Below are 17,536 nucleotides of genomic sequence, written 5' to 3' on the forward strand. Positions count from 1 at the left end.
TGTGGTGCTGAGGAATCGAACCCAGGGCCTCAAGCATGCAAGGCAAGCGCTCTACCACTCAGCCACCTTCCCAGCCCCTTAATCCTTTATTATTCATTCAGGAAGAGAAGGCAAAAACAAAAAAGCAATACAGTAAGGAGGTGCTCTTTTCCTATTCAAAATCTGGATGCAGAGTATTTCTTTTAACTATCTTTCAGCTTTGCTATTGTTTCTTGGGATTCCAGTGTGCTTCATAGTCTAACTTTACACATTTTCAGACTTAATTGTTGTCTGATTATAAGACAACTAATTTGCCACATTGGATTACTTAAGATTTAGCAGTGACTGGTTTGTGTGAAAGGTCCTTATGGTGAGCAATGCAAACTGTATTCCTTCAGTCTCTTCTTTAGATCATACTGCAGCAAGATAACTTCTAAAAGCATGCTGGTTATGTTTTTGGGATAAAACAAATTCCTTTGCATTTTTCTTCTTAGCAGTTTTTCCTCCTGCTGCTCAGATATGCAGGGAAATAAGGCTATTCCTATGGTATGGCAGGAGAGTGATGAGATTAAGGATGAATGTGATGCGAGATAAAAAACGAGAAGGTTGGGGCTGGGAAGGTGGCTCAGTGGTAGAGCACTTGCCTTGCATGCATGAGGCCCTGAGTTCGATTCCTCAGCACCACATAAGCAAAAAGAAAAAAGCCGGAAGTGGCGCTGTGGCTCAAGTGGTAGAGCGCTAGCCTTCAGCTGAAGAGCTGGGGGACAGTGTCCAGGCCCAGAGTTCAGGCACCACGACCGGACCCAAAAAAAAAACAAAAAAAACCCCCAAAAAACCAAGAAGGTTGGGAAAGAAAAAAGTGTGAAGATAGTGAAAAGAATTATGGCATGAAGGTAAAAAATGTAAGTGTAATATAGGAGAGTATTGAAATGGACATCACAGAACCGAAAAAGCTGTTTCAGAAACACTAGCATGAATGTAGTGCAGCTTTAATTAAGTGATGTCTCAAGGTTATTTTACATTTACTAATAGTAAAGAGAACAATTTGTAGCGAAGGTAACAGGAATTTGTTACACTAAGAAAGAAAATAGGAATAAGAAACCATTTACAAAAAGTTGACAAGGTAGAATATTAAAAAACAGTAAGTTTATGAAGGGTGAAAATAACAATATAGCTATTAAAAATTATTAAAACTCCTCAAATGTGACACACTTTTATATATGCAGGTTATGCAACAATGCGTAAACACATTCATGAAAGTCTAGAAGTTTGTCTGTACTCATCAGCTCAGTATTGAAATGAAAATTTACCATCATTGAAGAACTTAACCTTGAATAAAAACTTAAATGTTTCAGATGTATTCTTAACTTGTAATACAACTACAATGTGAACTTCTGCTATTGAATTAATGAGTAGGATGCTATAAAGTTTGTAATCTAAGGTTGAAGTCTTCCCTCTGTTCATAATCTGTTGCTATTATTCTGTTGTATATATTCAGGGAAGATGATAGTAAGCATAATATAAATACGAAAAATCTAGTCAAATAGGTATCATTGTGGATAAATATATAAATGATTATTTTTTCTTTCCTTTTTTGTGGTTCTGTGATTGGAGCTCAGGTCCTTGGGCTTGATAGATGTTCTTTTATTTGCGCCATGTCCCTACTTTTTCTTTTTCTGTTTGTTTTATTTTTCATGTAGGGTCTTGTGTTTTAGCCTGGATCAGCCTGAGATTACCATCATCCCACCTAGGCCTCCCACAGAACTAGGAGTATAAACACATACCATCATGCTCAACTTGTTTGTGAGATAGGGGTCTTACAAAATTTTTCCCTAGGCTAGCCTCAAACCATAGTCTCAAGCTACTTCTGAGTAAGATTACACGCATGAGCCACCGTGCTTGTTTCCCCCAAAATTACTTTTCTTATCACCCTATCATGTCTTCCTTCCACCAGTTAGGAACTTCTCTTTTTGCAGACTGACTTAAGCTTCTTAGTTTGCTATGTAGAATCAACCGCTCCTTCCTCTGTAATTATTTTGTGTAAAATAACTATGGACAATAACCATCATTATAATAGCTAGAAAATATTGGTTTCATTATAAAATTTTTACATGTATTTTATTTATTCACCTTTTCTAAATTATTTTGTAACTTATCCATGTTTGTCTTTTTTTCAAATAGACCTCAACTGTGTTACTTATTCATCTTTATATTCTTGGTGTACAGTAGTATGTCTGGGAATGTAAGTGCTTAGATAGTCTATGTATAAATGAATATTAAAATGTTGCTCTTCAATACTGGTATTAAAGATAATCCATAGATCATAATTGTGATTTGTGTACATAGAATAAAGAAGGATCAATGTGAGTAGAACTCAAGAACTATGAAGAAATTACAAGTTTCCTTTCTACGTTAAAGAGAATTCTATAGATATATCAGAATTGGTAAAACTGGAGTCAAATGCATAAATGTATAAAATGTTTTAGTCCATAGTATTGATTGCTTTTTGCATTTATGACATAAGCACAATGTGACTGTTTTTATAAATATAATGTAAGAAATATAGGTAAAATAATCATGAAAAGACCAGTGTGAGCTAGAAATAAAATTTATTTGTCCTCGCATTTATTTATTTATTTATACTTAACTGACTTAATGAATTATTTTAAAAGGTGTATTATTTGTACAATTTAAATTTGTCTTATCTCTCTATTTAAAAAAATTACCTGCAAGTAGTCGCACAAAGGAGTTGCTGTTTAACAAAGCAGTTCATGAATGCAATGTATCTTCAGCAATTTCCCCTTTCAATCTTCTCCGTACCCATCCTTCCCCTACCCACCCCTTCCTTAATTTTTTTTATTTTGTAGGATACACATTAAATCTTCGCTGCTCTTCCCCTCTTCTGCTTTCCATTTGCCTACCTCTTTCCCTTCACTCCATCCCAGACCCTTTAAGTACCAGCTTCCTAGTGTTTATTTTGTTGAACTTCGTTATTTAAATATTTTAAAATTTATATGCTTTAAAATGGATCTCATCAAAACTTTGGAGCTGCATATTTAGCTCATTCAGTCATGAAAAATGTTCACTATATAATTTGTTTAAATCAGTCATCTGATTTTGTTTTTAGATTAAATGACTATGTTAATATACTCCATGAAGATTATTTCACTTATAAATTTCAGTTAAGAGATAGATATACAAATGGATTTATAAACAGGAAGACTGATAGAGCCTCGCCAAAGATGATATAAGCATATTTTCTTCAATTTTTCTTGCTTTGCTGCTAAGGTTATTATTTCCCAGTGCCAATGTTTTCTTGAATTGACCCTGTGCTTTATGTCTTGAGGAGTTTTACTCTTTGGGATGGTATACCATAACACATTTTGGGAAAGGTGAGAGGTTTGCTTTCTTTTTTAGCAAGTAGGAACAGGGTAATGGGAAAGAGGAAAGACAGGAAAACTAGTGGATTGCAGATTGGTTTCCAGAAAGGCAAGTATGGGTGTTGAGAAATTAGAAATAAATTCTGTTTAAACATCTATATTTGCATTACTTGTGAAAAGTCTTTGCTTACATTTTCTCAGAGACTTCTGGAATGAGTTGTGTCTATGTAATGTAATAGGCTAGCACATGACAGTCACAAGATAAATTGATTGCGACACCTGAAACATACTTTCAGGTACTTTCATGAGTATACCACTACTCTCTCTATATTTTGCATTTAAGAGTGTTCCCAAACACTGCAATTTCACAGTTTACAAACTGTTAAGAGAAGAGAGAGGTTGAATATATGAATGATTAGGAGAAAAGAAAATCCCTTTCCTGAGATATGAAATGAATAGAATGAAGAATATGAAATTCTGAAACTACAGAGGGAATTTGTGGGATTTTAATACATTCAATAGCACCATTAATATAGCTAGTTGTAGTTTTTTCCCTTGAAATAACATGTATATGTTGATTGATGATTAAGAATGCAACTAACTACTAATTCCTAAATATTGACTAAAATTTCTTTTTTAAAATTTAGAATTCTCCATAGTTTATGAAGCTTTACAGTTTTTAAAAACATGAAAACCTTATTTATTGTACAAAACAGAGAAATAAAAGATTTCAGTCTTTTAAGTATTTTTTAAAATTCTTACTCTAGAATTTCTGCATCTTATATTTCAAGATTAGTGTGTAAGGATATCTAAAAACGTTCGAAATAAATGGTTCAATATTGACTTAGCATTTTAAATGTGGCAATTTTAAGCTTGCACTATTATTTTATGAACTCAATAGTTTGTACTGAGTTATTGTGAAAGACAATATTAGAATAAGTCTAAGATTTGAAAGCATCTGTTGGGCTATTCATCTAGACCTTTATTGAATCACTTAAGAAGTATTTCATTTTCTTGTTTTGTCAGCAGTATAGTTTGAACTCAGGGTCTCCTACTTGCTTGGCAAGTGCTCTGCTGCTTGAGCCACAAACCTCCAGCACATTTTGCTTTAGTTTATTTTTCCAATAGAGTCTTATGCTTTTGTCTGAGTTAACCTTAGACTATGATCATTCTATGTATGCCTCCCATGTGGCTGACGTGAAGAGGTATGTTCCACAATGCCCAGCTTATATTTCCTGAGGTAGGATCTCACTAATTTTTTTTTTTTTGGCCTGGGCTGTCCATGAATCATAACTCTGCCAACTTTTACCTCACAAGTAGCTTGGTATATAAGAGAGAGCCATCAAGCTCGGCCTCACCAATTTGTATTTAATGTTGCCCTGCATATATACAAGCAGAAAAAATATATAATACCATCTTAATTCCCATTTCTGAATTACACTGTCTTGTTTTAAGTGGTGTTAGATGTGAAGGAACTTCAAATTGTGCATATAGTTAAAAAATACCAAATATAATGTGTGGCTATAAGAAAATATTCTAGGCAGTTTGCAGGAGATTGTTATTTAAAGGCTGCCTGCAGAGAAGCTATTCTAGATTCAAAACAATATGGTAGATGGTTTTATGAAATTTTCCATTACAAAAATCCACTTTAACCTTGCCTTTTTACTGGCACATATTGTGTTGATCTGCAGCCAGCTCTGGCCCCCAGAGTGCTTACAGTGCTGGCTTTCCAACTCGCTGCTCATAATCTCATTGATTGTCCTTTGACAACCAGTGAGTGCTCCAACAAAGAAATATGCTAATATATACCAATTATTTTACAAGTTTGATCAGATTACAAATTTTTTTCTCTTGTTTTTTTTTCCTTACCTAGGTATGATATCTGCACTTACAAAAATAAGCCTTGTGGAACTTTGGGTAAGTTTAGTTATTTATTTCTTAATAAATAAATAAATACAAACAAAGTAATGCTAATTTACATTGTCTTCTTGGACTAGTGACTTTATTCTTTATTATCTTGGTCATTTGAGAGCCAGTGAAGGCAACCTGTATCCCAGGGTGTTAAAGAAAAGGAAAAAAAAATCTGGGAATACTTAAATGGAAGGCATCAAGAAATGTATATATATATATATATATACACACAATATTTATACATATTACATATATTACATATTTACATATATTTTTATATATTTATATATTTTGGTTAGTTGTGGGGCTTGAACTCAGTGTCTGGGCACTGTACTTGAGCTTCTCTGCTTAAGGTTAGCTCTCTACCACTTTGAGACACAGCTCTACTTCTGATTTTTAATATGGTTGTTTGGAGATGAGTCTCATGGTCTTCCCTGCCCAGGCTGGCTTTGAACTGCGATCCTTAGATCTCAGCCTCCTGACTAAGGTCACAGGAGTGAACTCTCAGTGCCCAGCAAGAACAATATGGTTTTGGTACAATTTTGTGGAAAGAGTACATACCTCTGATGTAAGACATTAAGATTTTATTTAGTACCCAAATAAAAATGAAAAACAATTATAGGTGGAAGTGGAGAGAGAAAATAGGACTATCATCTAAAAAGCATTTGCTTTTCAGAAAAGCATTTTTTGTAGTACTAGGGAACTAAAAAAAAATTGTGTGTTTTACTAGAGAACATTGCTCAATTATTGGTTGAAAGTTAACGACACAAAAAATGGGAAGGGCAGGAGGTAATGGTGGCTTTCCTGGAGGCAGATAACTAGACAATCAGTATTATTTCAAGGAGCAGGAGCTTTTTAACTAGGATAAAATTTTTAGTGTCAAAAGGGCTTTTGTAAAGGCCAAATGTAATCCAGTGAAGATAAATTTTGTGGTTTCTCTAATACAAGTCTTTATACCCAGACATACATAAACACACACACACACACACACACACACACACACACACACACAAATAAATAGCTAGGAAATAATTTCCCATGTACATCCTAATTATTTTAGGAAAATCCAATTAAAGTCAATTTTGGAGACTGTCATACAAATTCCTGAGCAATTCAGTGAAACATCTCTACAGAGAATGGAATTTCTTTTATGATTTTTTTTCCTTTTGATGATTTTTACCTGTCTTCTCCTACTCTCATTTTCCTGAAGATTTATAGCTAAATAAGCAATCCATGTAGCCAGTTCCAAGCACTAGCCATGAAGAGGTTTACTACATAAAACATTTAACACAGGAAAAGCTCTCTTTGCTGAGAGAGCTTACACCAAGAGCTTACACACTTTGTAGTGTTTTTGGTTAATAAGATCAGTGGAGGGAACCCTGAACTGAAAACTAACTGAATTTGAGTTTCTGTGTTATTACTATTTACAGTTTATTTTCTGATCCATGAAGAATATCTGCCCTTTAGTTACAAGAACATTATTAAAATAATTCAAGAAGAAAATACATGTGTTTAGTTATTACTTTTTAATAATTTAATTTTAGTCAAGTTATTACTTTTCTAGTAACTTTCATGGTGTATTTTGTATTGAGTTTTGCATATTCTCTAGCCAGTTGTAATTGGCTAATTAGTTTTAAGGGTGTAAACTGTGGTCATCAAACTGAGGAAATCTAAGTGACCCAAATAGTAACCAAACTCCTATTAACACTATCACACATAACGGCTTTCACAGTTTCAATTTTATAGGGAATTCAAAAATTGAGGGAGCTATCAGCTGCACTGGACATAGATGAAAATGAACTAACTCAAGGCAGTGATGGGAAGGAGGGAATAAGAGGGAAAGAGGAAATAGCTTACACTAAGCAAAAGGAAAGAAATGTAAATACCACCTGATGTGGAAGAAATAGTTGTATCGTCAAGGATCATACAATTCACAAACTATATAAACCATGATAATGACAATTTGCCTTGTGAAGGTAAAAATGTGTTTGTGACTGTACCTAATACTGTGAAATATGTGAAAATTATGTAATCACCTAATCTCAATAAAAAATTTAAAAATGGAGGGAGCTTGTGATTATATATTAGTGTTTAAAATATTCTCATTTTTGTTCAGATTCGCATTTATGTTTCATCAAATAGTTGTTTGTCAAATTTTCTTTCTTAAGAGGTTCTTTGAATAAGAGTGAATAATTTTATATCAGATAGCCAGAAGTAAAAATCTGAGCTTGTAAATATATCTCAGGATATCATTGAGAATTTTCATTGAAAATAGAGCCTGTAGCATATACTCAAAACAAAACAAAACAAAACCCCAAAGCTTTAAAAATTAACAAACAAAAAACCCCAACAACATCCCACTATAACACTGAAACCATAAAACCAAAAATCTTTCCATGGAATAATATATTTGGGGGAAATACAAGAATATTAATAAAAATTATACTTAATAATTTATTTTATTTTTTGTTGGTTGTGGGTCTTGAACTCTGGGCCTGGGTGCTGTCCTTGAACTCTTCAGCTCAAGACTAGCACTCTACCACTTGAGCCACAGAGCCACTTCCAGTTTTCTGGTGGTTAATTGTATATATGAGTCTAATGGACATTCTTGCCAGGGCTGACTTTGAACCGTGATCCTCAGATCTCAGGCTCCTGAGTAGCTAGGATTACAGGCATGAGCCAGCCACTAGCACCCGGCTTTCGTAATTCTTTTTTTTTTAATTAATTTTTTATTGTGAAAATATGGCACAGAGGGGTTACAATTACTTGAGCAAGGTAATGTGTACATTTCTTATCAAGCATTGTTGCCTCCTCCTTTGTTTCCCCTTCCCATCCCTGCCCTCCCATCTCCCCCCCTCCCTCCCTGTCCCCCTCACCAAAGTTGTGAAGTTCGTTTTTCGTCATAGCATCTTGTACATATCATTGTTGCAATGGGCCCATCTGTATCCCTATTTAAACAATTTGTTTTTTTCCCTTCCCCTCCACAAATTATACCAACATCAAATACAGTGAAGACAGGGGTTATACCATGGGGGAGGGACATACAAAGCAACAAAGAAATCATCTTATAAATATGTTAGAAACAATAGCAAGAAAGAAAAAAAAATTGAGTCCTTATCTTGGCTGGGAAGGTGGCTCAGTGGTAGAGCACTTGCCTTGCATGCATGAGGCCCTGGGTTCCATTCCTCAGCACCACATAAGCAGAAAAGACCAGAAGTGTCGGTGTGGCTCTAGTGGTAGAGTGAGGGACAGCACCCAGGCCCAGAGTTCAGGCCCCGCAACTGGCAAAAAAATAAAATAAAATAAAAAAATAAATCTTAAACTGCATTGGTTCAAAATACAAATAGTATTCACCATGGTTTTGTTCTTCTCATGTAATGGGCATCATTGAACCCAGTAGCTTAAAGCTAGATGGTGTACCACGAGTTTATTGGATTCTCATTCTTGTGTGTGTGTGTTTTTCCCTTAATGGAAATTAGAAGTAATCTTTACTACTACTACTACTATTATTACTTTTTTTGTTGTTGTTCCACTCTTTGGGCTTGAACTCAGGGTCTGGGTGCTGTTTTTGAGTTATTTTGCTCAAGTCTAATAATCTATCACATGAGACACAGCTCTATTTCCAGCTTTTTGGTGGTTAATTAGAGATAAGAGTATTATGGACTTTTCCTGCTAAGGCTGGCTTTTGAACTACAATCCTCAGATTTCATCCATCTGAGTAGCTAGGATTATAATGATGAGCCACCAGCACCTGGTATTATTAAATATTTTTGATTAGCTAAAAAATTAATTACCCCAACGGGTTGCTCTTTTTACATCATTTTTTTTAAAGTCTCAAGACCTTTAAGTTAAAGGGAAGGGCAGGATATTGACAATATTAATAACTACTGAGGCAGAAATCCACTCTGTCCCTAACTCTTGCCCATCCCTTATAAAATAGTGGGAAAAGCAAACTATTAGTAGTCCAGCTAACCTCAACTCTGTTACAATGTTCCAATAGTTAATATATTAGATATTTGTATTGGATAATAACCCAGGCGCTGGTTTTGTACACCTATAATCCTGTCTACTCAGGAGGCTAAAATCTAGAGAACAGCAGTTTGAGGCCAGCTCAGGAAAATAAATTCAGACTCTATCTCCAAATAATCACCAACAATAAAGGCTGGAGGTGTAGCTCAAGTGGAAATTTGTCATCTGATTGAGCAAGCCAAGCAAATATGGGTTCAAACCCCAATATCAATGTAAAGGAAGAAAGGAAGGATGGAGGAAGAAAGAGAAAATAAAAAGAAAATATAGAGAAATACAACTTCTAGAGCTTTCTGTCACTTAAAAAAATACAGATTTAATACCAATCAGTGTTCTCAATTAGTGGATTGTACCTAGCACAGAATGTTGCTTATTGTACTCAGTAAATATTCATTGAATTGAATTGAAATAATTTTTGGCAGGAAGGTAATTCTTAATATTTGAGTGACATCTTCTAAATAACTTTTCATCTTTGTGTGTTGTCTGATTTGGCATCAGTTTCTTTATAATAGATGACATTTTTTTCTTTGGCACAAAAATTATTTTTTCTAATCACTAGTATAAAGTTCTCTACTAATTCATGAAGCATGATATTCATTTAGAAGTAAAATTTAAGGCTTTTGCATACTAAAATTCCCAAGAGGAGAATACCTCAAATAAAAAAAAACCTTTCACTAGAATCAGTGAATTAACACCATAGTTTTTGATTTATTGGTGAAACTCTAATGCATTGAAGGGTGTAGAAGAGAGAAAAACTGCACTGAGATTGTGAATGACTTTCTTCCCATTAAAATATTAAAAGAAATCATTGCATTACCATCAGGATCAATTCCAGAAGATTAAAAAAGTGCAAAAACCTCCCATTTTTCACAATTCTTTTTCTCTTTTGAATCATTCATTTTGTTTTGATAAAAAAATGTCATTAAAAAAAACATTTGGGATTCCTCCTCTTTTTTTGGTAACTAAAAAGTTGCTTGTATATTTTTATGAATCCACTAAATTTAAACAGATCTCTTTAGAAAAATAATGTGAATATATTTTGCTTTCTACAGTCTAAAGAATGTTAAAATAGAAATGCTTTCTTAAATTCCCTCTTCTGGCTCAAGTTACTAGGTGGTCCCAAGTTACCAGAAGTAAAATTTATAAATCTAACCCCTAGTCTAGACATTTTCCAGCACTGACTGCAGTTCAAAAAATATTAATGTCTAGCCTGCAAAGTGAAATTCCCCCCAGTGATTTTGCAAATGACTAGAAAGTTAACCTTTTGCCAACTGCTCCTTCTGTGCATGGAGGTTATTAAAAAGAATCCAGGCATTTATAAAGTATGGGCTTTTAAAGACTGAAACACCTTGGCTTGACCCTTTGTGTCTCTTTCTGTTTATTCAGGCTTGGCCTCTGTGGCTGGAATGTGTGAGCCTGAGAGGAGCTGCAGCATTAATGAAGACATTGGCTTGGGTTCAGCTTTTACCATTGCACATGAGATTGGTCACAAGTGAGTGAATTTAAGAAAATCAAAATAAATTTTAGAACTCTACTCTTTGAGCCTCTTGTAACTACTGTTTGGAAAGCCCATGCTCAACTATATTTTATAGAGGTTTTTTTTTTTTTTGCCTGATTTCAGGAGACACTTATCATTTGGAGAATTGAGATGAATGGTTCACAGAACTGGAGACTGTTACATAACTTTTGTGATTCAGTAACTAGTATCCTCAGTGGTAAATGCACCAGACTTACATATTAAAAAAAAAATATATATATATATATATTTGAAACACTTTCACTTTAGCTTTTTCTCCAATTTCCAGGTCTTTATAAAGCCCAATGATTTAAACTTTGTTTTCTTCAACTAACAATACATATAAAATTTTGACATTACTATCATAATACTCTTATAGTTTCATTCTTCATGCAACATACCTTTTCCAGAAATAAAATTGGGGCAATCATTATGATGTTACTTGTATGTCCAGGCACACTTGCATATCATTGGTCTTTGAAGCACTGGGCATTTTTAACCTTTGTTTTTAAATAAATCATGCCAGTGGAGAAACTATCATATGGCTTTTCCCCAATCTTCAAATGGCAATAAAACTCTTCCTTTATTTCAAACTACAGGCAAAAGTTAATGTAAAAGCCTATTCATGATGGGGCAGGTGCAAAAAGTTTGACAATATTTTCTCCTACATTAAAAAATTGGGGCTTATAAGACTAACATGTGACTTGTCATTAATTAGTCATTTTAAATGTGAGTCTAGTGCTCTTGAAAGGTCAAAAATAAATACAAGATTCTCTGAGATGCAGTTTTTTTTAAAAAAGAAAACTCTTTTACTCTGGAATAGAAACCATTAATCTTTAGCAAAAAGCAACATGTCTGCTAACAAGAAAAAATGAAAGTCTCTTAAAGGATAGCTGAGCATTTTTACATAAAACAGCAGTATATATGAAGGAATTTCTGATTTTTGTACAATCTATGTTTTATAATCTTTTTGTGAAAAAAATCAATGAGAGTTAACAAAAGTGATTATTTTTTGCTTCAGAAGTAATTCCTTAGTTCCCTCCCTCCCTCCTTCCCTCCCTCCCTCCCTCCCTCCCTCCTTCCCTCCTTCCCTTTCTTCCTCCCTTCCTCCCTTCCTTCCTTCCCTCTTTATTCTTTCATCTCTCTTCCATCGTTCCCTTCTCTCCCCACCCCCCTTCTCTCTTACCTCCTTTTTCTTTTTTCCTTTTTTTGTCAGTGATGGGGCTTGAACTCCACCTGAACACTGTACCTCAGCTCTTCAGCTCAAGGCTAGCATTCTACCACTTGAGCCACTGTGCCACTTCTGGTTTTCTGAGTGGTTTATTGGAGATAAGAGTCTTTGAATGGTGATTCTCAGATCTCAGCCTCCTCTGAGTAGCTAGGGTTACAGGTGGGAGCCACTATCACTTGGCTTTCTCTCACCCCTTTCTTGTCTAGAGTAAAGTTAGGTTAGTTTGTTGTGATCTTATCTTTAAAATAATATAAATTTGGAATTGATATAAATTCAGGCAAATTTCAAATCTGACTTGATTTAGACACACAAAAAGTCAATATTAAAGACTTCACTACATTTTTAGTGAAGTTTTTAATCATCAGGACAACAATAAGCAAAACCAGGCAGCTCATCATTAAGTCAAACATCTTGCTCAAGCCATGTGTACTGGTTCACACTGAAATCCTATCTACTTGGGAGGTAGCCATCAGGATGATTCTAGTATAAGAAAAACAGGAAAAACATTCACAAGACCATCATTTCATCCAATCAAAAACTGAGTGTAATCATGTACAATTGGCACCTCAGCTATGAAGAAGTATAAATAGGAGGACTGTGATCCAGGAGTGATCCAGCATACATACAAGACCCTGTTTAATAAAGTGATGGAAGTCAAAAGGGCTGGGGCAACTGAGCCCCTGCCTGACACGAACAAGGCCCTGATTAAAAGAAAAGAAAAGAACAATCTGGCCCATTAATGACTGTCATGCCATTATGCAACTTAATAGGTTCTGTTAGGTTCAATTATACTGAAAGTTTCAGACAAATACCATACAGTGGGAAAATAATGTGTATATGAAAGCTCTATTATCTCACGTAGTTATGAGTGGGTGTTCACATACACATTTTATGTTTTTACCAGTTTTTGTACTTAAATAAGTTGTTAGGGTTTATCTTTAAATCATTTAAGATCTTAACTGGGATATTTCATATGTCTTAGTTTTTTTTTTTATTTCTGCCCATCAAAGAGTTCTTTGTGTCTCCATCTTCTCCTGCCTCCTTTCCTTTACCTTTTTTAGTTCCTCTACTTTCTTTAATTTTTTTTTATTATCAAGCAGTTTTACAAATGTATTACAATTCCATAGCCAGGTTGTGAGGATAGTGCATCTTGATCAGTGTCAGCTCTTCCATTATTAAGGTTGTTTTGTTTGTCTATTTCTTTGGCCTTATGAAGAATTTCTTGGAATTCTTCATAAGATGAGTGATTTCTATCTTATGTGAAAATGTAGAATATACTTCTTGTTTTATTTGTCTTGAAGTAATTAATTTTTACAATTAGTTCTCATTTGAGACTGTGCATGGAGAAAAACAAATCTAGTATAATCCTGAGAGCCAGAAGAATGTTTTCATTCAAAAATGTAATTTGATATGAAAAGTTATTTTCTCCATGTCTGGCTGATTTATATTTCTACTCTGTTATCCTTCTACTCTCCTTTTCCTAGATATCAAATCAGGATATATTTAGCATATTATATTTATCAATATACCAAATTACTATTTGATTAGAGAAAATCTGTTTTATGGCTGAAGATAACCCTACTTGCTCTTAAGATCTTAGAGTTTTGCTTTCAGCAACTCAACAGGTTAACTTATGATGGGAACTGGGAATGAAAGTGTCTGGAATATGTCTTACAATTAGTGTGTACATTAACAGTGATATTACATCAATCTCAAATAGGTATAGGGTAATTTTTTCATTATTTAGGCTTTAGTGGCCAGTTATTTTTTCCATCCCTTTGTAAAGACTAGAAATTAGTTTCCTTGTCAAATAAAAAATTTGGAGTGTGTTATATTTAAATATGTCTAGCTTCAATGTTGGTTATAAGCCAAAGGCACTTAGTGAAATCTTATAGGAAAGAATGTTCCTTGAAAGATTGTTGAATTAATTGTATAATTGTCATGGGTTTTAGAAACCGAAAAAATGTGTGAAAGAAGGATGGCAAGAATTCAGCCACACATCTAGTGTATTCAGACTAATGTGCAGCAAAGAGAACCTGGGCTCCGGTAGCACATTCCTATAATCCTCGCTATTCAGGAGGATGAGATCTGAGGATCAAGGTTTGAAGCCAGCCCAAGGAAGGGAAGTCCGAGAGACTCTTTTCTCCAGAAGCTGTGGCTCACATGGTACAGTGTTAGCCTTGAACAAAAAAGCTCAGGGATAGAACCCAGGTCCTGAATTAATGCCCAGGACCTGCACTATTTTTTTTTTTTTAAGAATCTTAAATGACCCATTTTTGCAGGGAGGAAATACTGGGGCATCATGCTTGCTAGGCAAATACTACATGACTTGAGCCATATTCCTGCTCCAAAATTCGTTTCTTAAGGATGCATATTGAAGTATGTGAAACTAAAGTCACAGGATATCTAAGACTTGCTTCCAAAAGAAAAGGAAAAAAGACAGAAAGCATAAGTGACAACATCAGATTTTGTAATTTTGATGATGTATGTTTGTTAGTGCCTTTCTCTGTTAAGTCTAATTTTTTCCACAAAAAAGAATAAGCCCTAATATTATACATTTTTAAAGATATAAGTAAATTAATTAATTGTGACTGAGTGAATTTTAACTCTGATTTTTGAAAGAATTTGTAAAATATTAAACATTAGGTTGAAAGGTACTGGAAAGGATTGGTTTGCTTTTGGGAATAAGTTAAGTATCAATATTTGTCTTATGAATATATTTTCTTTCTTTTAATGCTAATAGTAGGCTTGAACGCAGGGCCTTATGCTTGTACTTGGAAGTTGGCACTCTATCACTTTAATGATGCCTTCAGTTCAGCTTTTTCTTGGAAATAATAGTCTCAAGGAATACATAGGCTGACTTTGAACTGTGATTTTCAGATCTCAGCCTCCTTGGTAACTATGAATAGAATTTCTATAGAAATTTGGTTAAGAGGGACTAGGGCTTTAACATAGAGCTACACAGTTGATAGGTAAGTGGTCTAACTCTTTGAGCCATTCCCCAGGCCAGAAGATTTTAAAAAGACAAATATGGCAAAGCTTTGGAAAAATGATAAAATTATCTTCTTTATAACTTTCTCTTCTGCTGCAAGTACCGTAGTATCTTTAAATGCTTAATCAAGGTACTTTCATAATCAAGGGTTAATAATAAACACAGTTATTTGGTCCTGTCGTGGGGCCTGAACTCTGGGTCTGGGCGCTCCCTCAGCTCAAGGCTAGCGCTCTACCACTTGAGCCACAGGCGCCACTTCCAGCTTTTGTCTTTTTGCTTATGTAGTCCTGAGGATGAGGAATCGAACCCAGGGCCTCATGAATGCAAGGCAAGCGCTCTACCACTGAGCCACCTTCCCAGCCCAGTTCTTTGTTCTTTAATATATTTGTGTAGCTTTAGCATCAAAAATACTATTCTTATAATTTGATGGTCTTGGCAAATACATATATTACTTTATATCTAATGTCATAAATAAAGATTTTTAGCATTTTAATTATTTGATAAAAATTTGACTTTTCTGTTTACAATAAATCTCTTTTTCCTCTGTGCATTGTTCTGATTTCAGACAACTATAGATCATACTTGTCTTTTGTCTGTTTATTTTTTTAAAGTGGAGTTATGTAGTAGGTACTGTGTTGTGTCTAGCTTCTTTTCCTCAGTGTAATATTTTTAAGATTCATCAGTGTCCTTTGGGTATTAGCTGATATTTTTCTCTGAATAGTATTATATTTCATCTGTCATTTTTTTGGGTTATTTCTAGTTTGAAGCTGTTAAGAACTGGTGTGAATGCCTGTAGACATACGTTTTCATTTCTCTTAGGTGATACTGCTGGTACTATTGTTAGTTTAATTTTATAACAGTCTTTGGATGTTACTATAGCATTTAACTTTCCTGTCAGCAATCTATGACAGTTCTAATTACTTTGAATCTTCACTGACTTATGTTACTGCTACAGACTTTTTGTTTAACTATTATTATTTTCTGACAATGACATTAGTGATGATGGGCAGATTTGTATGTGAATGTCATTCGTATGTGTACGTCATTCATATCGCTTCTGTGAACCCCTCCCCCACTTTTTCACTTAGTTATAATCTTTGTGATTGAAAATAATTTCCACTATATATACATAATGTGACTATTTTCTCCTTGCCTGCTACTTCTCCCCATTTTTTAATGGTATATCATGAAAGCAAAAATTTTAAATTTCATGAAGTCTAAAGGTTTGGGTTTTAAGCTCATTATTTTTTCACATGAACACACAGTTATTGCAGCAAAATCTGCTAAAAATAGTTGGTTTGTTCTGTTCTTTTAATGCTTTTGTCTAGTTTTTGTATCAAAATTAAGTTAATCTCAAATGAATTAAGATGCATTCTGTTTTTCCTTGAAGAATTAGTACATTATAGGTATTATTTGTTCTATAGCTGATTAGTAAAACAAAGCTATGTAAATTGTAAGGTTTTTACATGGAAAGGAGGAAGGTTTTTAATTAATATTTGAATTTCTTTATCAGCTATGACAACATTTTCTAAATCTTCTAAGATATTTTGGTAATCATTCTATATATTAATTTCAGTTGACTTGTCAAATTTGTCAGTATACAGTTATTCATGATCTGTTCTTAATATCTTTATTAATGGTAAGACAATGATATTTCTCCATTTTTTTTCTCATATTGAGGTTAGAACCCAGGGTTGTGAGTTTTCATTTAGCTTGCTTGCTTGCTTCTGGCCTCTTGAGCTATACTTCTAGTCTATCTTTTTGCCTGTTATTTTGGAGATGGAATTTCAAGGGCTTTTCTGCTTGGGCTTGCTTTAAATTCCCATTCTCCAGATCTCAGTTCCTGATTAGTTATGATTATAGATATGAGCCACTGGTGTACAGCTCTCCTATTCATTCTTGATATTTGTGATTTGTTTTCTCTTTCTTTTTAGTCAATCTAGGTATAAATTATTGTTTTTCTTTCCTTTTTTGTTTTTATAAACAATATTTCGTTTAATTGATCTTTTTCTGTTTATTTTCTATTTCTTTGAGCTACTCTATTACTTTCTTCCTTAAAGGTATTTCCTTTGGTTTAATTTGTTCTTTTGTACAGTTTCAAAGTAGAAGCTTAAACCATTGATTTCATATTTCCCTTCTTTAATAAAGAAAAAATTTTAGAAGTCTGGCAGTATCCAACATACATTTTTATGTTGCATTTTAATTTTTTCTTCAGTTAAAATTTTGTTTGTAATTTCTTATGTTGTGATCCAATAATATACTTTTGTATTAAATATATTTGTAACATAGTTAATCTATGTTCATGATCAAGTAACTCTCTATACAGTTTGATGTATAAAACAGGTATTTTATAACAGCATATTCCAATTTCTCATTTTTGTCCTTTTTGATATTCTTTTCTTTTATTTCACTTGTGTATTTATAAATACATTTTTAAGTTTTATTTTTAAGAAGAGTTATATATATATGTACACACACACACACACACACACACACACACA

At 33.8% G+C, this 17,536-nt stretch overlaps 1 protein-coding gene across 1 annotated transcript in view; it reads left to right on the forward strand.

Moving 5' to 3' along the window:
- Adamts6 (ADAM metallopeptidase with thrombospondin type 1 motif, 6) overlaps window positions 1–17,536 on the forward strand; it is a 209,504-nt gene that overhangs the window by 53,652 nt on the left and 138,316 nt on the right. The window contains exons 7-8 of the mRNA XM_013025239.1: window positions 5,233–5,276; window positions 10,683–10,788. Of these exons, the coding sequence (XP_012880693.1) occupies window positions 5,233–5,276; window positions 10,683–10,788 (150 nt within the window). The remainder of the gene's footprint in view (window positions 1–5,232; window positions 5,277–10,682; window positions 10,789–17,536) is intronic.

The sequence above is a fragment of the Dipodomys ordii genome, unplaced genomic scaffold (assembly GCF_000151885.1).
Source record: "Dipodomys ordii isolate 6190 unplaced genomic scaffold, Dord_2.0 Scaffold83, whole genome shotgun sequence".
Classification (NCBI taxonomy): domain Eukaryota; kingdom Metazoa; phylum Chordata; class Mammalia; order Rodentia; family Heteromyidae; genus Dipodomys; species Dipodomys ordii.